Source organism: Elephas maximus, chromosome 16 (assembly GCF_024166365.1).
Source record: "Elephas maximus indicus isolate mEleMax1 chromosome 16, mEleMax1 primary haplotype, whole genome shotgun sequence".
NCBI lineage: Eukaryota > Metazoa > Chordata > Mammalia > Proboscidea > Elephantidae > Elephas > Elephas maximus.
Window position 1 is genome coordinate 35,865,910 of NC_064834.1, and position 25,968 is coordinate 35,891,877.

General features: G+C 36.3%; 1 protein-coding gene across 3 annotated transcripts in view; it reads right to left on the reverse strand.

Moving 5' to 3' along the window:
• Positions 1-25,968, reverse strand: part of PRKG1 (protein kinase cGMP-dependent 1) — a 1,427,928-nt gene that overhangs the window by 11,742 nt on the left and 1,390,218 nt on the right. For all 3 annotated transcript variants that reach the window (XM_049855706.1, XM_049855705.1, XM_049855704.1), the window contains 3 exons: positions 10,133-10,272; positions 9,140-9,229; positions 979-1,120 (listed from right to left, as the gene is read on the reverse strand). In XM_049855706.1, coding sequence (XP_049711663.1) covers positions 979-1,120; positions 9,140-9,229; positions 10,133-10,272 — 372 coding nt within the window. The remainder of the gene's footprint in view (positions 1-978; positions 1,121-9,139; positions 9,230-10,132; positions 10,273-25,968) is intronic.

Here is a 25,968-nt window from a genome sequence, read left to right on the forward strand (position 1 = left end):
AGTTCACAATTACTTTAGTATTAATTGTTTGAGAAGCACTTTACTGTTGAAGGATCTGAGTAACAAGCCCATGGGACCAAAGGCTCTTCCCTGCGTAGACAGAGATAAAATGAACATGTATTCTTTATTTTCTAGAGGCCTTTTAAGGAAAAGACTCAGATGAAGAAAATCTATTTTTTCCTCTAAAACAATTTGACTTAGAATACAAACTTAATTGCAATTGAGTTGCAATCTCTGGAAACCATATGACAAAAATTCTACACATTTAAAAAATAAAATCAGATACTGACAGATCCAAACCCCATAAAAGCTGTGCTTTTTAATAGGAGAACTTCCCTTCCTAGTAACTCTTCGGAGCACTTGATCAAATTAGTATTATGATTATTATTACCATAGTCTAGATAATATTGCCTGTAAAGTCCATTTTTCCAGTTAGAATGATCGTTAAACTAAAACTATTAAAATGATTTATGGTTCTCTATAATTTTTTTTTATAATACACTTATTCTCTTTGGATGGCAGAAGGCTGACTAGAAAGAGAACTTCTATGAAGCTCTTCTGGGTCTATGAACATATGCCAGCAAGTATGAGTCCATTCAAACATACTTTGGCTGGGTATTATTAATTCAAACATAAAAAAAAACAAAAAAACCACTGCCGTCATGTCAATTCCGACTCATAGTGACCCTATCGAACAGAGTAGAACTGCCCCATAGAGTTTCCAAGGAGCGTCTGGTGGATTTGAACTGCTGACCTCTTTGTTAGCAGCCGTAGCACTTAACCACTATGCCACCAATTCAAACACAGCCAACTTTATTTGTCATAATTTTTATATAACCGAAAACAGTAACACTAAATCTATTTTTAAGAGAACATTTAATAGTGAACATTTAATATTGAAACCAAAATGAACACAGCTTTATAAACCAACATTTTTTAAAACTTCAGGGCAGAAACCATTTGTAAAAAAGCACTAACCAGTTTGGCATAACCTCGATGATCTAGGATGAGGTTTTCTGGCTTGAGGTCCCTGTAAATGATTCCTTTGGAATGCAGATAGGCAAAAGCTTCTACGACACATGCTGTATAAAATCTGGTTGTAGAATCTTCAAATGAACCTCTGAGACACAGAAAACGGAATGGAAAGTGTGTAAGATTAATTTCTTTAAAAGGATTTTTTTCTTATCCTACGATATTCCTATGACACAATTTATCCACAGAGACCAATGTCCACTGGCCATACGTCATGTAATTGACATTGCAGTAGGATTTCAAAAGCATTCAAGAACCAAGACAAGGAATTATCTGCTCTTTTGAGTGGGATAGTGAAATCTAATTTCCTGAAAGGAGTGAAGAGTCCAACCACACACTGCATTTCATGTACTTAAAGGCTTCCTCTCACCAGCCCACTAGCAATCTGAAAAGGCAGAGAGTTACAGCAGTGGGCTAGAGAGAGAAAAAATATGTTTTAAGCCCTTGTCTACCAAGGGTTTGTATTTTAAAGGACAGGTTTACGGGTTTAGTTATACTTATTTTTAGAGGCAGTGTTTTTGAATCTTTCTAAATAATGTAGCTATGTTTCATGAGAATGTAACTAAAATTCATGTTTTCAAAGAACCACTTTGAAAATGAGTTGTGATGCTCCTGATGCAATCTTCTTGCAAGCTAATTATTCTTCTGTTCGGGAAACTTCTATGTTAGCAAGACAAACAATGTCTATTTCCTATACTACTGGCTTCTTATTAGTAGGGAAAGATATGTCTTATTAGTAGGAAAAGGAAAGCAACAACTAAAGGTAATTGGAAGGGAAGAAGGTAATTGAAGGGAAAGTCCATTAGCCAACTTGATTATGATATTTAGCAAGAAAGCTCTCTCTCTCTTTATTAATATGTATACATATGAATACACTTATATTCATTTTATGAAATAACATAAAGAAAAAAAAACTTAGCCTCTAAGACTCAATCTTTGAGCTCTAGGGTAGAACCTTTATACTTTAGTTTTTTTTTTTTTTTCACAGAATTCCTTAAAAAGATATACTATATTCTTTTTTTCTTTCTCAAGCAGCGAACGTAACTTAATCACTTCATGATAATTCAGCAACATTAGCGTGAGTGAATATTAGCTCTTGAGGTAGCTGTGCTATAACATGAGAGACAAGCTTACAGGTAGTTTTAGCTAGTGTGCAAAAGAGGGTAGCCCTGGAACTTGCTTTCATGACTATCCCTGATGCCACTTTGTTTTTTTGATAACATTTGCTTCTTTTTCAAAATCGAGGAGCATAGCCTAACTGGGCAGTGGCATATGGTTGGATTTTTTTTTTTTCTTTTTAAACAAAATTTATCATGAATCCAAGGCTTAAAGCAGCCACCTTTCAGGTCACTTTTCAAAAAATACATAGTGTCTTCCAGAAAAGTATAGTCTTCATTTCAACTACTGATGTTCCCTGACTTGTCACTGAAATAATTAGGTCTCCCCCCAAAAATATCTTTCTTCTGAAACACAATTTAGTAAGACATGATGATATCTACTCCTCTTGATACTAAAGCCATACCTCTAATCATAGCTAAGATTCTAGTATTTATGTTCAACAATATCTGAATGAAACAATTGTGAATTTGTGAGAATAAGAAAAAGTTTCTTTGGGAAGAATTGCATCCATATTAGGGAATGAAGTATATACTTTAGGAGGTTGTGTGCCCTTTGGCTTGGAGCCACCCTTGGCAGAGCTCAGACTGTATAATCTTGTGTATTGAGAAAAGAGATTAGAGGAGTGCCTTGAAGGTTCCTTCTTTTTTGCCCTTAAATAAGCATGCTTGCCTATCAAAAGTAATATATTGCTTTTAATTGGAGAGATAATTTAAGTAGTAAGCACTCTTGCATATATGATTAACATACAGCTTTAATTACATTGAGTGTTGTATATGATTTTAAACCCTCCTCAATGACAAGCTGGTAAAGCAAAGCAATACAACACAAGACAAAACAAAAGAAAAAAAAATGCTACCTGGAGTAGAATCTTGTCTTGTTTTCACTACATGTTTTACTTTAATTAGCAAAATAATTACTTCTTTGTAGCAAGACTATTATTTGGATGGGCCTTTTTGAGAGCCTACCAATTATTTATTACTATTAGATGAAGAAATTATTGCTGCATTTATGACTCTGGAAATATTTCTCTGTTTTCCCTAATATTTGACTGTTAATGGAACCAAATGGATAAACACATTGTTAATGATGTAATTCTTTGCCAATACAATATTGGTGTTGGCAAAGGATACTGAATATATCATGGACTTCCAGAAGAACAAACACATCTGTCTTGGAGAAAGTACAGTCAGAATGCTTCTTAGAAGTGAAGATGGAGAGACTTTGTCTCATGTACTTTGGACATGTTATCAGGAGGGGCCAGTCCCTGGAGAAGGACATCATGCTTGGTAAAGTAGAGGGTCAGCAAAAAAGAGGAAGACCCTCCATAGGATGGACTGACACAGTGGCTGCAACAATGGGCTCAAACATAGCAAGGATTGTGAGGATGGCACAGGACCAGGTAACGTTTAGTTCTATTGTACATGGGGTCACTATAAATCAGAACCAACTCGGCAGCACCTAACAACAATGACAACAATGTTGTAATGAGAGTAAACATTTATTTAAGGGATAGTTCTCATGAAATCTCTGCTGAATGGTATATATATATATATATATTTGAATAACTTGATCATTAGCAGGAAGATGGGAAAAATCCTAACACAAACTCAAATTAATCAGTGGGAGCTATAGGTTAGGAATATGGATTCTAGAGCAAGAATCCTAGGCTCAAATCCAGCTTCACTTACTGTTTGAGCTTGAGCAATTTACTATACCTCTCTGGGCCTCAGTGTTCCCATGTGCAAAATGGAACTGTTAATAGTAACTATCAAATAGGGTTGCTGTGAGGATTCAAATAATTGATACATGTAATTAAAAAAAAGTCCCTGACACATAGCTGGTACTCAGTAAATAGTAGCCATTGTACACCAACACAAAAAGGCCCTTCTGTAATGAGTTTGTCTTAATCTGCTGTTGTTGTTGTGTGCTCTCAAGTCGATTCCGACTCATAGCGACCCTATAGCACAGAGTAGAACTGCCCCCTAGGATTTCATAGGCTGTAATCTTTATGGAAGCAGATCACTAGATCTTTTCTCCTATGGAGCCACTGGTGGTTAGCAGCTGAGTGCTTAACCACTGTACCACCAGGGCTCCTTTGCCTTAATCTGGGGAAATTAATTGATATGATTTAGACAGGCTTTTGGGGACGGGGATGGGGAGTTTCCAACACTATCACTGTTACTGAAGTATTTCCTGTTTCTTACTGCCAAGGCTAACTCTGTGAGTCAGCTCTAAAGAGTCCTTCTGCTAATCTCTGTTCTTTTCACCTTCCCTATGCTTCTCACAAATGTACCAGCTGAAATTATCCTTTTATCACCTGCCAATCAAAATCCTGCTTTCCTTCATTATGTAGTAAATGGACTAAGAATTGTACATGTTTGGGTCTTCATTTATTGATAGCTCTGTTTGTTTCAAGGTTTCAAGGTTTTTTCTGAGCCATCTTGGAATTTGGAGGTTTCTAAAAAGCTGGTGTACCATTTGTTCAGCAGCTTTTTATTGAGTGTCTCCCATGTATAAATAAATTTGCAACTGAATTTAAAGACTGAATAAAAACCTTGCCTCAAATCTATTTTTATATTATGTGAGAAATCAATACAATATATGCACACAAAATGTTTACCAGCAATGCACTGTTTTATCATTAAACATTTGACATAGGTAATTTGTGGATTTTAAAATCCACCATCTTGAAAAGCAGTCACAAAGCATAGCCTTCGAGTGACTGAACAATGAAAAATTATCATTAGAATTGGAAATGACAATCTAAATTGATCTAAAACAGAACTGAAAGCTTGTTTTTGCAAGAGTTTAAAGAGTTATTTAAAGAAATAAATCACTTGCCCTATATAGCTTTTTGAAATAATAAATTATGCCCTCACAGCTGTGTCATTTCAATTAAAGCAAGGGAGAAGCGCCTCTACACTCTTTGGGAATGAGTAGTTGTTCTAGCTAGATGGCAGTAGATAATAATAATTTGATAGAAAGAATTAGAGGGTAATGTATACTTACTGAAAGGCTCAAATTAAAATGTAATCACAATGTTTAATGAACTAGTTATAAACTGAGTCTTGAAATGACATACTGTAAAAAAGAAAAACATACCTTACCAAAAAATAAGTTCTTTCTTTATACTGAGTAGCAATGAGTATATAAACTTAAAGTATATTGCAACCTGTACAAGTTTATTTCCAATTGTTAAGTTTGGGAGGCAAACTTATTTTGAAATTAGACTCATTTTCCTTTGAAACACTTTCAATATGTACCATCTATTAGGTCATCAAAGATTGCATTTAAATAATCACCCTTCAGAACATGGCTGATATCAAGGAAAATGGATTTGGAAAGTTACTGACTGGTTTACAAGTACCTCCAGGAAGACAAGGAGATGAGATTCATGTGATTTGAAAACTATGGTTTCTAAAGTAATTATTTAAGGTCTTTAGTAGAAAACATTGATATAAACTTTAAATAATTCTAATAGTTGAAATGTTAAATGTCATTAGAATATGCATTAAGCACTAATACTAACATAAAATATATATGCTAATACCTATTATATACTAAAATGTATACTAGTATAATTATATACATATATAATCATTTATCATACTACTCAATCCATTTTAAAGAAAGTTGTAGGGACTGCCAATTTTTTGGTGCAGTGGTTAAGAGCTCAGCTGCTAACTAAACTGTCGGCAGTTCGAATCCACCAGCTGCTCCTTGGAAACCCCATGGGGAAGTTCTACTCTGTCCTATAGGGTTGCTATGAGTCAAAATTGACCTGATGGCTAGGGATTTGTTTTGGTTTTTATTCCAAATAATGGAATTATTACTTGTGGAAGGCCAAAAGCCACGTACTAGAAGATATAAGATGATAGCTAATAAAAAATAACCCAGGGAAACATGGCAACAACTAAACATTTCAGCGTTACAGTTCATGTCTCAAAGATATAAAGATATTTAAATAGTCCTCAAATCCTGTTTGTATATAGACAATGTCATTTTAATTCTTATTTCTTTATAACAAAGAAAGAGCTGCTCTGTGTTTCTGCTCTGTAGTGATGTAAAAAAAAAAAAAGAGTGAGAGGCAGGAAATGGTCATCTCAGCCGGGAGGTGAGAGAAGGAGGATGCTACCAGAGACTTCCTGCACTAAATCCCTGAGGCTCAGAGGTATTACCATGTCAGTCAAGAATAAGGTCACACAAGCCTTTCTTTATGCTTTCAGAATACCTTCTTCCTTACTGCTTCTTTCCTCAGACACAAGAGGAAAACTAAATTGAACAAACGTGGTTTGTTTGGACTGTTTCATATTTTCATATATGCTATGGCTAACGGCATATTTACTCTCCTCTTTCTAACAATGAATCTTTAAGATTCTCACCCCAGATTTAAAGAGAGACAAAGCTAATCAGTGGTAATGTTAATTGGACCCTTAATCTCCAAAGTCATACTTTTCCCCCAGCAATTTTTTGAATAGAAAAAAAAAAAGAGTAAAAGCAATAAAGCTACATGCATAAGAAAGAAAGCTGACAGAGGACGATGGTACTGAGGCAATTTTATATATCATAGCTTCATTGCTCTTAATGCTGTAGCCCCTTTGGATCTTTAGGATCAGGTAGCTGCTGTTGCTCCAGACCATGCCTCTTCATGTGACTGAGCAATTCGTACGATGATAAAAACCAAACCCACTGCCGACGAGTCGATTCCGGTTCACAGCAATGCTATAGGACAGGGTAGAACTGCCCCATAGAGTTTCCAAGGTTGTAAATATTTATGGAAGCAGACTGCCACATCTTTCTTCCACAGCGCAGCTGGTGGGTTTCAACTGCTGACATTTCAGTTGGCAGCCAAGGGCTTAACCACTGTGCCACCAGGGCTCCACTCAAGAATGATAGGAGAGAGGAGGAAAAAGGAAAGCATCAAAAAGTAGCCTGGTGGAGGCAGAGAAATGAACTGTTGAGACTTTCCCTCCATCCGTTCCTCCCAAGGTAAGCTGCTTATTAACAGCAACACTTTTGCTGCCCTGACAAGATCAAAATACATCTGACTCAGAAGCCTTGAGCAGCATTTATGAATAAACAAAACGTAAACTCAAATGAAGGAGGAAAAATATAAAGAAATGAGAAGCTATTTCTTTAAAAAGATAAGTTGAACATTGATACCTGTGAACAGATGATGCCTCCAGAGCAGGAGTTAGGTTGACTTTTGTTATTAGTATTACTGTTATTGTTTTTGTTGTTCTTATTAAAGACGTTAGAATAAAGTTCAGAAAATCTGTGGCGATACAGCTAGTCCCCTCCCTAGGAGCTTTATTATAGCTCTCCTGTTTACTTCCAAATGTGCATCTCCTTCTATTCAATTAGAAACAAACAGGAAATGGATTTCAAGTAAATCATGGAATAAATTGTCAGTTCCAAAACTGATATAATAGAACCACATTAGAATATACCAGGTAATTAAGTCACAAATCATAATACAACGAAACCTGTGAGAGCCGGAACTCGACAGGACTCATCTTGTCTTTCTGGGTCTAACAAGTTTTCCATATTAGACAGGGTGCAATTGTTCTCTATTAGTAGAAAATATTGGAGTTTTTCTTCTCTTGACAAGTTTCTGCCTTACCCTTTTGCAGGTTTCACTGTGTATAACTTAGTTCTAAGGAGTGGAGCCATGTTTATTTTGTTTATCACTATATTCTCAGCCTCTATCACAATACCTGGCATATAATTTACACTCAAATATAAACAGTAATTGCCAACATGAGGAAGTCAGTTGTACGCTTAATTATCTTAAATTAAAAAAATGAAACAATATATTATTGTAATAGGATACAATATGGTGAAAAGAAATCCATTTGGCATCTACAGCCAAGACAATGGGAATAAAAGATCTGAAAGGGCATGTTGTACAAAGATATGAAAATATAATAAGAACACCGTTAGGAATAAGATTTTAAACCAATAGCATATAAAGAGCCACTTGTTCCATTCCTGGGTATCTACAAAGTAACACATTGTCAAAAATAACGTGGCTTTCTGGGAACATCAAGATTACTTATAGCTAAATTTCAGAAAGATGTTATCCAATGAAGAAGAGTCTGAGGGGTCAGACTGGCACAAATAAGGAAAATAGAGGTGTCTACAGATAAATGTCTAAATGAAAAAAAAAATACTTTTAAATGATCAGTATATACAGGAAAATAAAATTGTGGTCTAAGTGGTTTTTTTTTTTTTAAATGTACACACTTAGGATTGTTAATGGTCTCCTGAGACATTATATAGAATAAATGTTTTAAAAAGATAGTTTTCTAGTTACAAACATAAGAAATGGAAAATTAAGACACAATGAATTTTTCAATAATGAAAACAGACACTGTCTAGACCAAATTTACTTGCCCTGAAGATCAAAAAGGTAAATCAAAATCAGGTTACTTACATAAAATACTGCTTATAAGTGGGTTCATTTTTCCTAAGACTAGCTAAGGACTGAAACGGATTGCTGGCAACTTTTGATAATTTTGAAGCCAAAGAGTAACGTAAAGGTAGAGGAAACAGTTACTTTGGAGAAAAGCATCAGTGTTACGAAAGGCAGACTGCTCATCTATGGAGAGTAAGTGGAACAATTAAACTGATAGTTAATCTAGATTATAACTATAAACCTAAAATAACTATAATTCTCTTCATGTTAAAGCAATGAATTGAATTCCAGGTATACAGTTGTCTGATATCCATGCTAGACTGTGTATATACCTTGCCAGGTACCATTTTTATGGCAGCTAAGCTTGTCTCATCAGTGGCAGACTGTGTTTTGTATATATGGTTAAGTCATATGTGTAGAGTGGGTTGTAACCCATGTTCACTTTATATTTTTAAATATAAGTATATGTAAACATAAATATATTTTATACTTTGTAATATCTGATTCTTCTTACAGAACGTCATAGCCAACATTTTTAGAGATATGATAGAAATTTCTTAAATCTCTTACCTATCCCTGAGAATGGTCCAGAGTTCTCCACCTAGGCAAGCTTCCATCAACATGTACAAATATTTGCTGTCCTTGAATGTTCTGTATAGTCTATAAGTTGCAACAAGAAAATAAAGGCTGTAAACATTTTGTCTTAGGAAGCATGTAAATGTTTTGAGTGCCCAGATGACAGTCTTATTCTTGATTCTCCAAGCTTGAAATTTCATCAGAAGGAGAGAGATCTAATTCCACAGACAAGGAAAAGGAGCCCAAATGACTTGCCCACCATAGTCTTTTATCTCTCCCTTGAATGGATTAATCCAAAGACAATGGACAGAGAGGGCTTCTTGAGATCCCTCCAATTCCAATTTGACTGCTGTTGAAGGACAACTCTTGAGTAATATTTAGTTGTTTTAAACATGCAAGCTTACAGGGATATAAAGTAGATTACACTTTGCAAATATAGGCATGTATGAAATTTGGATGCTATTCATATACATTCAGCTTATTTCTAGCAAGTACCACTGGGAAACTACTTAAAAAAGCTTCTCCTGCATATAAAAGGCTCCCCTTTATCCTCTTATCAGTGCTTTCAAAATACAGAGGTGGAATGGTTGGTTGCCATTTTATTTCTTTAAATCTTTAAATAATATTCAAGTAATTAAAAATTAAATCATCTGATTTTTGATATTTTGTCTTTTAAGTACCAAAGGTCTATGTGTAGTTTGGAGTAACAGAGAAGATAAAAATGAAATGTTAGAAATCTCACACCTCCTTTGAGAAAAACACATTCTTTTCAGAGAACATGATTCTCTTGGGAAAAAAAATGGATGGAATAAAAGCTTTAACTTTTTTTTTTTAAATAAAAGAAAACCTTCTTAAGTTCAGATCAAGAAAATAATAATTTTCTTGGAGTGAATAAACTGTGTAGCAGTGAGCACTCATGGCAGAGGGTTTTGCAGTTGACTTGCCACTTGGAGTTTGGGGCCTCCAGTCCCAGGGTAGAGCCTCTACCTGACGATGAAGTCGGAATGAGCACCCTGCATGATCTGCTTCTCCGAGCGGATGTGCTCCTGCTGTCTGGTATCCACAATGTGGCGTTTCTTGAGAATCTTCATAGCAAATGTTTTGGACTCTTCACTTTTCAACTGGACCTTAAAGACAGGCAGAAGGGAGTGAGAAAAAGTTTGCAGAGTTAATATAACTGAGTGCATTCTTCCCCCCAAATTAACAGGTGCCTGGAGCACTACGCTGACACCCAACCATTTACTGTGAGTCACATAGTATATCCTTGCTAGAGCTGGGTTTGAAATCTGGGCTTCTCAACTGTGGTCCAATCTCTTTCCATTGGATTAGATGAATTTCAACTAATCGGATTCCAAATTAATTTTCTGTTCACTTGGATAAGAAGAGGGAAAGTGTACTCGATTCTTCTTGTATTATTTAATTTCATTTTATATAATATGTTTGAGTGTATTCTGTAGTTTTTTTTTTTTTTTTTCTCTTCAAAAGGTAGAAACAGAATCTAATTTCTTCTCCAATTTTTCTTCAGGCGAGTGTGGTAAAGGTAAGATCATATGGGTCTTTTTGCTATTTCCCAGTCCTGAGCCACAGACATTTCAAGAGTTATAATGGTCAGTGACAGATCTTTGTCTCTGCTGAGATAGCAGAATATATATACCTCCTAATCTCACCCTCTCCTCCAGTTAGAAAGAAAAAAATTATAGCAAGATTTTTTTTTCAAGAGATTTTGAAAACTTTTTTGTTTTTGTTCTTGTTCTTCCCAAACTTGCAGGATGACTTTATTCTCCTCTGATCTCACCCCTTTAGTTAAACTAACTGGGGAAACCTAAACTCAGCTTGGAGCCGCTAGGTGGTACAGACGGTTAACACACTAGGCTGCTAATTGAAAAACTGGCAGTTCGAGTCCACCCAGAGGCATCTCAGAAGAAAGTCTTAGATATCTGCTTCTGAAAAGTCAGCCACTAAAAACCCTGTGGAGTACAGTTCTGCTCTGACACCCATGGGGTCACCGTGAGTTGGAATCAACTTCTTGGCAACTGGTTACCTGTTAAACTAGGCCTGAAATCACCAATCCATCCATGCCTCTGTTGCAGACCCACATGCCTCCCAGTGACTCTGGAGTGGGCTAACAACAACAACAAAAATCTGTTGCCATTGAGTTGATCCTAACTCATAGTGACCCTATAGGATGGAACAGAACTGCCCCACAGGGTTTGCAAGGATTGGCTGGTGGATTTGAACTGCCAACCTTTTGGTTAGCAGCCGAGCTCTTAGCCGTTCCTCCTCAGACCAGCTGCTATTCTGGTTTCACTTCCTTACAAGAAATTTCAACAATGTGACTTGAAAGGAAAAGAAGAGCGATAATAGAGCTAATCAGATAATAGCAATATAAGGAAGTATCATTGAGTGCTTTTGAGCCAAAGAATACTCAAGCCAATACTGAGCAGGCCACGTCATTCGGAACTAAGGAAAGCACTGGAGAAATAACATGGCAAGGATTTCTGCTTTCCAGCTGAGGTACAGCTGTTCTGTCTTTAGTTGTGAATTGTTTACTGCTTCTTCTGCAGAGATATCAAAGCTCTTAAGTGCCTTGTTCATACACACATATACAGATTGAATTCAATCTAGGGGGACATTAATGTGACAGGTTCCATAGGAGGGAACATGAGGACACTTCAAATAAATGGGCCACAGTTTGCCTCCAGCATTTGTGAATCTGTGTGACAGGCTAGAGGGGAAAAGAAATATGTGAAAATGCCTTTAGCATCTGAAGGCCCTCCACTCTGTCTGCGAAGCTCTTTAAGATGACAGATTAAATTAGTGTAATACAACTGAATTCAGTTGTAGTTCATAATAAAACACGAAATTTGAAAACCCACTTCTAAAAGAAATATGGACATATAGGAAAGATGGCATAAAAAATGAGCTTTGACAGAGGAAAAGAAATAAAATCATATTCCCTCTTTCAAGTCTAACCCAGCTAAATCATTGAGGACTCTTGTGTAGTTCATACAACTGATGTAATGATTACTTTCTCCAGTGGTAATAACACACAATTTTAACTTGTGCACAGGATGGAGTTAAGACCTGGCCTTTAGTATCACTGGGTCTGGTAGCTTAATTTCCCTGAGCCCTAGTTCTTGCTGAGGATAACACCACACGGAGGTGTTGTGATCTTAAATGAGAATGTAGTACCAAATGGGCATTTGACGATGGCTTCTCTGCTCGCACCTTTGCCGCACCCAGCAATCTCTTCTATGTAGAATAAATCAAATGTTGCTTTTCAAACAAAGTCAGATCACGGCATTGCTTTACTTCGAACCCGCCAGTAGTTTCTCATTCCATTCATGATAAAGACAAAGCCATTGCAAAGGTCAACAAGGTCTAACGTCATATAGAATCCTGCTACCCCTCGGACACACCTCTCCCTACTCCTCTGCTCCAGTTGCACTGGTTGCTTTATTGTTCCTTGAGCATATCAAGCAAGTTCCTGCCTCAGGCCATTTGTACTTGTTCCTCTGCCTGAACAGTCTCCCACAGATATCCTCAGGGATCATCCCCTCAGCTCCCTAATATCTGTGCTCAAATGTTTCCTAATTAGATAGTCTCCTCTCACACCAGTCTACATAAGAGTAAACACCCCACTCCTCCTTTCTTTATTTAGTGTTCTTTATAGCTCTTATCACCAATTAATGTACTAAATATTTTCTCTATTACTTGTTTAGTATCTGTCTCCTCCTATTAGTCTGTAAACTCCCCAAAATCAGGGATTTTGTTGTTCACTGTGCATGCCAGAAAGTAAAAGCTCATTGAATATTTGTTGACTAAGTGAATCAAAGAAATAATGAAACAAACCATAAAGATTTATCACTGGTAAAGCCACATTACAGCTGGTATTAGCTCCACACCAGTGTGTTCCACTGACCACTGTATACCTTTGAGCTTAACAGGGCAAAAACAAGGCAAGCTCCAATGAGAAACATGTAGCATTTGCTCTTTTTTGTCTTTCCAAAAAAAAAAAAAAATTCGTCTTTCCAAAAGTGTCCTTAATTATACACAAAGAAAGAAAAGATTTCTATGTGCTGCCACTGCTAAGGAAATATAAATGGTCAAATTGAAGACGCTGTTGTAGTTAGGTGCCATCGAGTCATTTCCAACTCATAGTGACCCTACAGGACAGAGTAGACCTGCCCCATAGGGTTTCCAAGGAGCAGCTGGAGGATTTAAACTGCTGACCTTTTGGTTAACATCTGTAGCTCTTAACCACTGAGCCACCAAGGCTCCAAAGTTGAGATGAGTCAGCATTAACTTTAAATTTTTATTTTTACAAAATGCTTTCTTAACCTTCCTTTTTCTTTCAACAATGAGGGTATGATATCCCTGACCATACAGTCTACTAAAAAAACCAAACCAAACCCATTGCTGTCAAGTCAATTCTGCCTCATAGCGACCCTATAGGACAGAGTAGAACTGCCCCATAGGGTTTGCAAGGAGTGCCTAGTGGATTTGAACTGCTGACCTTTTTGTTAGCAGCAGCTGCACTTAACCACTCACTATGCCACTAGGATTTCCACACAGTCTACCAGGATTAATAAAATTACCTGAAAGATAAGACCCGCATGACTACCAACTAGTTCTTAGGTTCAATTAACTCTTGAAACCACGGCTATCTCTTTGGACCCCATTTTCTTAGACTTTGCAACTCTTTAGTTCCCTTACAATTAATAAATTCTATGATTCCAGGTATAGTTACCATTTTTACTATAACAGCCAGTTCATCCCATATATATATATATATATATATATATATTTTCACTATAGCCGGGATAAAAAAAAAACTAGGTAAAAAAATCATTTACCTACTTTGCCTATTCCTTTAACAATAATTTTTTTTTTTTTTTTTACAATACTGAACTTTAAATCAGGAAGAATCTATGCAGAAAATTAAATGATACCATCAAGCGGCAGTCAGAGAGGAAAGGGACCTAGCCTTTATTTAACACTTAAATGCTGGATATTTCCACGTTGATTTTCTTATTTAGTCCCAACATCAAGGCCTGATGGCAGGAGAAAGGTGTTTTTTTTACAAAGTCTTCTTCATCATCAACAACAACAGCTAATGTTAGAGGGTTCCTAAGAGGTGTCAAACGTAGTACTGTAAATGAGTTTTCTCAAGTAGTCTTCCCAGAAACTCTTTGAGATACTAATATATCCCCATTTTTCAGAAGAACAAACTAGGGTTGACCAGAAAGATTTGAATCTTGCCCACGATCACCAAATTATAAAGTGTAGAACTGGGTTCACGCTCGGGTCTATTTGGCCCAAGTTATTTCCAGTAATATGCTGCTTCCCTTTACCTGAATATAAAACTAATTACAGTGGTCAATGCTTTACAGGTCAATGAATTGGATAACTCATAGACTATGTATTAGAACAGTTGAACCATGAGTTTATTACTATTAAGCTTTACTCGTGCTAGACTTATGGTTTGGGAGAAGACCCAAATCCTCACCGCTATTTTCCCAGGCGCTTGTAATTACTTCAGTGTGTGATTTTGGGTACTGAATGTTTGAATCTTGTAAGGAGAAGCCAAGGGCCAGAGTGAGAGGGGATAGAAAGAGGGTGATACCAGCTGATTGGTGGCAGATGGCTGCTGCCAGTGAGAGGTAGGTAGGTAAAAGCTAACAGATTATTGGGAGTCAGCCTTTTTAGTTGCTAATTTAAAATTTAGTAAGTATTAATTGCAAAAAGTTTATAGAACCATATAGCCAACCTGCTGAGGTTTTCTGCTTTGTCTTTACCTAGGTCCATTCATTCCTCTGTGTCCTAAGAACCCTTCCTGGCCTAGTTGGTCAAGCATGCTCTCCAGGTTTTTTTGCAGAATATTCTATGCCCCCTAAATGTAAAGGCTAATTCACTGGTTGCAAGTGTGAACTCTGGTATTTGACTGCCCTTGCTTATATCTCAACAACTTGTTGGCTTGTGCTCTTGGAAAAGTCATTCAAACTCTCTTTGCCCCAGTTTCCTAATCTGTAATATGGGAATAATCCTCATACGTTACCTGTGAAGATGAAATAAAAGGGTCTGCTATCAAATAAAAGAAGGCAGTGGTGGTTTAGTGGTAGAATCCTTGCATTTCATGCGGGAAACCTGGGTTTGAACAGGCCAGTGCAACCACCACCCAACTCATGAGTGGCCAACACCCATCTGTCAGTGGAGGCTTGTGTGTTGCTATGATGCTGAACAGGTTTCAGCAGAGCTTCTGGACTAAGGACTAGGAAGAAAGGCCTGGAGATCTATCCCAAAAATCAATCAACGAAAACCCTATGGGGATGGTGTAGGACCAGGCAGTGTTTTGTTCTGTTGTGCATGGAGTCATCACGAGTTGGGGGCCGACTGCACAGTAAGTAACAGCAACAATATCAAACAAAGTGCGAAATGTTAGCTAAGCCAAGAATAATATTAGCTTCTTTTATTGTTATGCGATTCTTAGGTTTAATGGTCTCTTCAGGCCAAAGTATTTTCTTCAAAGTATAAGCCACCGTGGGCTGAATGACACTTAGTACCTGTTTCTATCCCCCCTTTTACCCACCTCAGCGCTACCAAGGGAATAAACACAGGTTTGAGAAGCTACTTCTAAAAGGTTGTGACACCTGTACCACTTTGGTTTTACTCTCAAAATTCCTAGAAAGGGAAAATGAACAAGAAAATGCTAACTCGGTATCTTAATTTTATTTTATACAAGTAATGTTATGGGCTATATCAGAAATTAGAAGTGGTGAAAGTTTCATTTACAGTAAAACTTTACTGTAATGTGAGGCATTATATTGACATTTGAATGAACGTATACACTTGGGCAAAGTGAATCTTAATGTGGGTATTTCTGACAAAGATTTTGACAAGTTCTTAACTGCCAGGCTCCAGCAGGTGCCCAAGTAATACTTGTCTGATGATGACAGGCAATGTCACCAGCATTTTAAACAGCTTCGAAGACACAGTTGCTGGTTGCATTTAAATATACCCTTGCTTTCTATCTGGGGTAAGCAATTGCCTTAGAATGGCTTATCTCCAGCTGGACTTATTCCCTGCCCTTACTGGGAAGGAAGGTTATGGGAACAAGAGTTATGGCCACAGCAAAGTTAAAACTGGCTCAATATCACCATTTATGAGCTGGTCCTCAGAACATGCATTCATTAATCTATTTAACTTTTTCATTAATATTTCATAATTTATCTTATATTATAGATCTTTTCATTATTTTGGGAAAAATGACTTTCTGAACTATAACTGTAACTAAAATGATTTTGTAAATCAAAGTTTAAACTGTCAATATCCCAGGGTTCATTATTATGCAGAATACTTGTATTCCATAGTTCAAATTATACTTCCATACACTCCAGGAAAGAGTGACTCCCTTATTGCAGTCCCTTAGGTAAGCTAAAGCTATATAACAAAGGTAATGAAGTTGAGTTTAGAAAAGCTTGTATGGGAAACTTGGGTTCTAGTTTTGGACCTTTCACTAAAAAGTATATGACAAATCATATAACCTCACTGGGCCTCAGGTCACCTCTTGCAAAATAAGACATCAAACTAGATTATCTTTAAGGGTTTGTTCCAGCTGGAAAATTCTATGAATCTGTGATTGGACAGAAAATTATGTTTTAAAAGAATATTAATTACATTTAACATTATGGAAACAACTCAACAAATATTTGGCAATAGATTGGGACAAAAACAAAAAGGGGAAGCAGCCCACATAATAAACAAGTAGCTTAAGGAAATGGAAGCTTCACTCTGGAAACATGATCTTGGGTTTACAGTACAAGCATATTCTCTGGAAAGGTGGAGGTTTTCTCTGTTCTCTCAACCCCAACATTGGAAGGGATCGATTTCCTTTCTGTTGGTATTCTCTATGTTAGCAACGTTCAAAGCATGTACATTACATAAAAATAGCAGCAGCTTTCTAAGAAAAGCATTAAAACAGACGCCAAGGCATAGAGGAATCTAGACAGAGTCACTGTAATCCTAATAACGGGACAGCAACTCAATAGGGAATAGCAAATATTTTCTCTAAACAAAATAAAAAAAAAAAAAAGAGCATACCATTTTTATCAGGCAGAGTAGACTATGTGTCACAGTATAAAGTCATTTCTTTATTTATGGTTCCTTTATGTGGGGAGGAAATAGCTTTATAAGTAATTCTGAAACAATTTGGTAATGGTTTGCGATTAAAATTTTAAGTCACCCACACCACATGCTATACTAGTTGAGGTAACTTAGAGAATCCCTGCCAATTCTACAGTGAAAAGAAAAGTTCCATAAAGATAAAAAAGGGGGGAAAATAAAGGAAGAAAGGAGCAGGAAAAGAAGGGGGGAGGGAGGAAGGAAGGAAGGGAGGGAGGGAGGGAGGGAGGGAGGGAGGGAGGGAGGGAGGGAGGGAGGAAGGAAGGAAGGAAGGAAGGAAGGAAGGAAGGAAGGAAGGAAGGAAGGAAGGAAGGAAGGAAGGAAGGAAGGAAGGAAGGAAGGAAGGAAGGAAGGAAGGAAGGAAGGAAGGAAGGAAGGAAGGAAGGAAGGAAGGAAGGAAGGAAGGAAAAACCATCTTAACCAGGTTCACCAAAATAGGCTAATGGACATAATAAAACTATAGCCATCAAGTCAATCAATAAATAAACCATTAGACTCTCTGTAAATGAATAAGGACTAGATAGACCTGTCTCCATCATTTTCCAATATATCCTTACTGCTACACAACTTTTCAGTCTTATCAGATACTGGCCTTAGATACACAACTTTTCACAGTCTTATCAGATACTGGCCTTAGATTCTATGTTTAGGAAAAACTTAAACAATTCTGTTCTGTTCTACAGCAGCTGAGTGCATAACAAAGCTAAAGAAGGGTATAAAATAGTCACACAAATAGCCATAAATTCTAGTGGGAAAAAAAAGGCTTGAAGTTGCTGCACATTCAAGAACTGAATATTTAGACCCATACTGAACGAGATTTACAATTATACCTGTAAAAGCATAAAACATTTAGTGTAATATGAAGCTCTAGTGTAAGAAAACATGTACCAGAAAAGGCAAATCATCATAGTTAGGAAGCAGATTAGGGTTACCTGGGGCTGGCGGTAGGAATGACGAGTCTCTGTAATGAGGCATGAGGGATCTTACTGGAGCCACAGAAATGTTCTAAAACTGGATTGTGGTGACTTGTACACTCAAATGGGACAGTTTTATTGTATATAAATTATACCTTAATAAAGCTGTTAAAGAATTTAAAAAAGGAAATATGCATACAGGCAGTTCCTGGGTTACAAGCATCTGACTTATGTACAACCTGTAATTACAAACCAATCCCCTAAACCTATTATATTAAAAATTTGAGGTACATACAATGGTTCATAATAACAAATGGGGTGCTACTCTGTGACATATATCATAACATTATTATTATTATCCAAGATACATCAATTTTGGTCCCAACCCACTTAGAGCAAAGGAGAATGAAGAACAAACACTTAAGACACAAGGAAAATATTAGCCCAAGAGACAAAAGGGTCACATAAACCAGAGACTCCATCAGCCTGAGACCAGAAGAACTAGATGGTGCCTGGCTACCACCAATGACAGCCCCGACAGGAAACACAAGAGAGAGTCCCTGACAGAGCGGGAGAAAAGTGTGGAACAGAACTCAAACTCACATAAAAAGACCAGACTTAATGGTCTGACTGAGACTGGAGGAATCCCTGAAGCCATGGTCCCTGGACGCTATGTTCACCCAGAACTAAAACCATTCCTGAAGACCACTCTTCAGACAAAGATTAGACTAGACTATAAAACATAAAGTAATAATCACGAAGAGTGTGTTTCTTAGTTCAAGCTGATACAAGAGAACAAATGGGTGGTTCCTGTCCGGAAGCAGGATTAGAAGGCAGACAAGAGCTGGTTGGAGGGACATGGGAAACTCAGGGCAGAAAGGGAGAGTGTGCTGTCACACTGTAGGAATTACAACCAGTGTCACATGACAATATGTGTATAAAATTTTGTATGAGAGATTAACCTGAACTGTAAACTTTTACCTGAAGTACAAGAAAAAGAAGAAAAAAAGTACTATTATTACCTTATATATGTTAAAGATGTTTGAATGTATCTGGGGGTATTTAATACTTTATTTTTTATGTGTAGAAAAGTACACTGTCTACTATATACTAAGACAAACATTTGACTAACTGACATTAGATATGAACTGTACCTAACTGTTTTATACCTAACAGACTTAGGAATGGAACTCATTCATAATCTGGGGACTACCTATATCTATATTTTCTAGTTATAGATTATGAGAATTATATATTTAATTTACATTATAAGGAACTAAATAATAGAAATATATTTCCTTCTAGTTTAGTTTCCCAATTAGCCAAAAAAATATTACATTTGTACTCTAATTTCTATGAGATGTTAATATTTAAATTTTTTATCCTAATTTGCAACTTCTTTACTTGCCACTTATTAAAAGTCCTAATTAAAGAAAATTTAGGATCCTGAGTCATTTAAAAAATATGTACAATTATCACAAAATACTTTTAAAATTCTAGTAAAAGTAATAGGCAATTTGTGGGTAATGCTTTTATATTTTAATAATATGGAACCTGCACTCAAAAGCAAGCTCACGTAACCTTCTGGAGCCTCATTTGCCTCACCTATAAAATGAGAATAAAGCCGACCTCATTTTACAGACACAGATGTTATAAGAGTCAAATCAGATAGTGTATATGAAAATACTTTGAAAAGTAAAAAGTATTACATAAAAATTATTATCATTACTACTATGACTTCTAAGATACAAGGAAATTCTAATTAAAATGAATACTTAAAAATTGTACTTTATTATTACAGTCCATAACTAAATCTGTTTTTAAATAAGTTGCCCCACTCAGCTGGACAAAAAATAAGGAATAGGAAAAAATCTATCTTTCTGAATTAAAAAAAAAATTTTACTTTCATAGAGAAAGAAGCAATTTTATTACTCTGACTAAAATTTTTAGACAGAACGTATTAAAATGCCCAAAAGCTCAACAGAAGCTGACTTGCTACATTCATATTTAAGTAAGTGAAACCTTTTAAGTACATAAAAAACGTCTATTTTAGAAATTAGCATGTAATTCTATTTCACAACATCTCTTAACAGCAACGAAAAATGCTAATTCTATTTTTAAGTTTAGTCACAATAGCCTCTCTCTTTCAGTCTAAAGAAGATAAATGTTGCAAATGCTCGAGACCAAAACCAACTGAAATGCTGACATTCTTATATCAGAATTACTTTTCTCTATTTTTTTTTTTTTTTAATGTTTTAGGCTACGACTCTTCTATCAGTTTGTTGTACTGTGGTAGCTTGCGTATTGCTATGGTGCCGAAGGCCATGCCACTGGCATTCCAAAACCAGCATGGCCACTCATGGTGGACAGGTTTCACTAGAGCTTCCAGACTAAGACAGACTAGGAATAAAGTTTTAACGATCTACTTCAAAAACGAGGCAATGAAAATCTCAGGGATTGCAACCAAATATTGTATGATATAATGCTGGAAGATGACCACCGAATATTGCATTATACAACACTTGAAGATGAGCACCTGACGATGAAAGGCACTTAAAATACACAGTGGCCTCAACAATGGACTCAAGCATACCAACAATCATGCAGGTGGTACAGAACCTGACAACATTTTGTTCTTTAATACATGAGGTCATATGTCAGAGTCGACTTGAAGCCAACTAACAACAACATGTATTAGTACTTTAAATTCCAGGCAAATATTAACTATAATCTTAAGAGAAGAATTCCTGTGTGTTTTCTACCTGTTGTTAAAAATGATTTTCTCATCAATTACTCATAATTTTATCCCTCACCTTTCTCTCTGTACTAGGTAGTAAAACCATATGTAATTTTTTCCTTAGTCGCTGCCTAAAACTTATGAATCACAGCATCTGGTTTGTTCCATAGGAGAAGAGCAAAAAGAACTTGTCATAGCCTGAGTGACACCTGTCCAAATGACACAGAGAACTGTAAGGATAGATTATGAGTTAACAGAGATATTGAAGGTGGAAAGCTTTTCAGCCATTAGGCATAGGGGAATGGCACTATGGTATGGGTGGCTCAATTTTATGGTAAAGATTTCATGTATAAAACTTCTTATTTCATAGAAAACCACTAAAGTATTTTATAAATATGATCAGATGTACCATTTTCAGAACAAAGGTGCTTAAGAGTAGTTTATTTTAACTTACTTTTATCCAAGCCTTTTGATTCAACTTCATAAATTATTTGCACAAGTGACAGTTAATCAAGATTGTCTCTCTTCTTTCCACCTTTGTTTTCCATCCCACATTCACCTCAAACCCTCACCCAAAATGTCAATAATCCCATTTGCTGTGTAACTTGCCTTCAGACTTAAAATTAAATTCTGCAGCTAGTGACAAGAAATATTGGGAGATATCTATACTATTAAATTCAAATCAATCAAAAGACAAGTAAAGCTATTTTTATAAAGGAGATAGTTTTTGTTTTAAATTCTCATAAAAAATTACTTTCATTTTGGAGGAAAGTCAGGAAAAGAACGCCATGCCTGCCTTTCTATTTTTACTTACACCAAGATTGGACTACTTCATAGAAATCACTTGCAAATCAAAGAACACTTGTGATTTCCCTTAATAAAGAGTTGGTATTGATTCATTTCAACTGAAAAGGCTAACTACATCAAATGCATTAATTCAGGGTTGTGTGCTGAAATTTATTCTGCAATTTTAATATAACATTTGTCTTTTGTAGAGTACCTACATTAAATAACTATTCCATTTTGTAGTAATTATTAGAGTATTGATATTTATATGATTTTATAACCTGGAGTATACTTTAAATTATTCTTCTTTATCAAGTAATCAAATATAATCTTTCTCCTACCCAAAACTTAGATTTCCTATATAATCTCATTTATATAAATACTAGCTGCATCAGTTTTGAAATTTTGGTCACTTTTTTTAAATTGATTGCATGAATATTTCACATAATTCTACTTATTCTAGTACTTATTAGAACATACTTAAAACCTAAACTTCCGTGTAGGCAGAGTTGAGATTAAGTTGACATTCAATTTCTTGCATTTATTGACTCTGTGAACTTTTAAAATGAGTGGAAATAAAACAGGGAATCACATATTACACAATTCAGCTTGATTTCTGGCATGTGACCAGATTAACTCATGAAAACTTTTGCATTCTAGTTATACTTTTGAGATTTCTGTGGAGGTATAGATATATGATCTTTCAACTGTTACATACTGTAAGAATTCTGACCAACTGTTTATGATCAGATCTTAATGTCTTAGTATATGCTTTACTCAAATTTCATCCTAATAAAGCTTTTTTTTATATTAAAAAATAATTTCTTCCTTCACACTGTTTTTGTACTTCAAATGCTTCACAAGATTGTGTACGTAATATAAAAAATATACTTTAGAGGTAGTTGAGTAAGCTCAACAAGAGTTCCTTTTTTTGCTTCCACTAACAATCTATTAAAAAGTCGTGTTAAATATTTGCTTTGTTCACAGGGACATGGAATCTTAGGCACAGCAGTGACCATATAGTGGCTCTTGTTGGTTTAGCTCATTTATTTGAGCTCTTTTTGAGTAGTGATGATCATTTTACTCTTAATGTGAACCTGCAAGGCACCTTGGTGGAGTTAGGGGATAAAGACAAAGCCACCGGGCTCACACAAGCCCTGACCTCATTACCACAACGTTCACACTAATAGAGCTAAATTGTGTATGTCAATGGTGATGGGAAATATTAAAATGAGGGCCAGAGTATAAATTAGCAATAAAATACAGCTGATGAGCTAGACTGAAGCGTAGAGAACGACCTGTTTCATCCCCCCTCCTCAAAAACAAGACAAACCATTTTCACTTCATTTAAAAGGACATGGTTATTTCGACATCACTAAGATACACACAAAAAAACTCAAACCTGTTTTTGAGGAGTTGGTTCTGACTCACAGTAACTCTATAGGACAGAGTAGAACTGCCCCAGAGGATTTCCAAGGAGCAGCTGGTAGATTTGAACTGCCAACCCTTTGGTTAGCAGCCAAGCTCTGAACCACTATGCCACCAGGGCTCAAGATACATAACGGGGTTGCTTTTCTCTCTCACGGATCGGCTCCTTCTCTTGAAAGTGTTTACATAAAGCTTTCAGAGATGTGGACTACATAGCGGCACAAAGTAAAGTACTTTATTCAGAAGAGAAATTATGATCTTTATTTCTGGGAGCACATCACCTAAAAATAGTCTGGCTAGTCACCTTAGAGTGCATTCTTTTATTTCAGAGCTGAGTCTGTTTTTATGCATTTTCATCCCTTGACCTAACGTGCAAACACCTCTTTCTTTTTGCAAGTCTCATCTCCTTTAATTAGGTAATATAATTATACTCTACTGATTAGCTACCTAACATTATTTCTCACTGCTCTCTTACCAACTTCAATTCTAGTCAGGTCAGTCTCTTTGGTGTCCTGTAAAAACATGTGGCCTTGCTGTGTTGTAACTTTTGCCCGGAATGGCTTTCCTCATCTGTTCCTTTAAATCCCAGCCCATTCTCCAACTCCTGGTTCTATTTCTGTGTCCTTTCAGGCCTTCTCTTTCTTTATGAGCTCTAAATGATCTCTCACTTTCTAAAATACTAAGATCCCTCCTGCATAATTTATACTTTAATAAAATACAACAGGGTCCCATTAGCTATTTTTCACATGTGTTAATCTCATCTTCTTACTTAGAAACCTGTTGCCATTGAGTCAATTCTGACTCATAGAAACCTGCTGCCATTGAGTCAATTCTGACTCATAGTGACCGTATAGGACAGAGTAGAACTGCCACATAGAGTTTCCAAGGAGCTCCTGGTGGATTTGAACTGCCGACCTTTTGGTTAGCAGCTGTAGCACTTAACCACTGTGCCAGCAGGGTTTCCCCTTACTTAGAGGAAGTCAGGAATTACTTGAGAACAGGAGTCACATCTGGTATTTCTATTTCCCACAAAAAATACTTGGTGTTTTTTTTTTTTTAACAGGTAAAAGTTTTGCTAAATGTGATATGCCTATAAATTCACTGGGTAAAAAATAAAATTTCTGTCATAGAAAACGAAAAGATAAATGACTCAAGTGTTAACTTTTAGATGGATTATTTTATCATCAATTATCTTAAGTCTTGGGAAGATACATCAAGCACCTTCTAGATTTACAGTGATATTTTAAGATCACATCCAGGTTTGGAGGAGGAATTGTTAACATTTTACCTTACTGTAGGATGCTTATTTCAATATTTTGATGAAAACATGCATTTCAATAGATAGCTAGTAAATAACATTTCTATAACTTCACAAATGTTTAAGAAAGTGATGTTCTGCTATATTTATACTCTTCAGTCTAAACTGTACTGCAATCATCAGTGTACAAAAGAAAATAAATTCTATAGTAGCAAGATAGGTTAATGCATGTCTTGCTTTATTCCCACATATCCAAGTAGAGATAGACTTCACTCTCTGTAATTTCTGTTTAGAAACTGTCTGGTAGTTAGATTTCTCATGCATTATAATCTATTGTTATTTTATCTATTGGATTTTCATTTCATTTACTAAATGAATATCAGTGTTAGTTATCCAAATAACTTATTTTCTTATACACCTATACTAGGTATTTATCACAATTGATCATGTGTGTCAGGTTTTATTCTTTAGAAGAATAAACATGCAATCAGAATTACATGTTTAATAATAAACCAAGGAAAGCTCACCTGGAAAAAAGTCTATGTTAAAATAAAGCAAACTTTGAATTTTAAACCACTGTTGGATCAGTGTTCGCTTTAGTTACAGAGGACACAAGGCCTTAGGTCAGCAGGGTTTGCCCAGGCTTCCTCTGCAGCGTAAATCACCATGGGCACCAGCAGCAACACCTCCCAGCGATCTCATAGCTATTCTATTTCACTGCCAAGCACTTGGCAGTAGGAAGCGCTTGAAGTGTTTTCATCTTACACGGGGTTTCCCTGTGCAGTTAAGCTGTTTGGCTTTCGTAATGATGAAATAAAACTCTATTGACTGAACAATGGGTTTATCCCCTACTTTCTTGCTTAATCATCTCTCAGTCTCTATTTTCTTTTTCAGTTGGTTTTACACAGCCCTCCTGGCCTGCGTGCCTGTGACGCAAAGTGACAAGGCAGCTGGCAAAAATGCTGTGAGGTGGTACGGGTGTCCTTATGTACAGCACACAGGCCCTTTTACACAAATGTGGTTGATTGAGGGTAGTATGGCTCTGGCAACTTGCGAGCACATTATTCTCTCTTGGGCAATCAGATTGTGGGATTTATAACCTGGTTTGCAGCAGTGGAGCAGAGAGAGATAACCTTTATAGTTCACTTGGCAACAGCCAGGCCCTTATTAAGCCAATTTGGGGTGCCATGGTTGAAGAAGGCTGTAGAGAAACTGGATATGATTCAGCAGTCTGCACTGAAAATGGTTTTCTATTTAGAGGTTAAGAGGTGGGGCTATACAATTTAGAAGAGAAATGGATAAATAAGAGCAGACTACTTCAGGTGCACAAAGGTTCAGTGTGGGGGAGATTGAAAACTGTTTCCCATCTCCACTTATAGATCAGAAAGTGAAGAGCTTTAGTGGTTTGGGAGAAATTTAATAGGACCTGACGGTCATTTGAAGACCTCGAGCTCTTTCCTATAATGGAGAAATGCTTGGACTCTCGGGATTTGGCCTAGCGATGGGAGAAAAAGAGTAA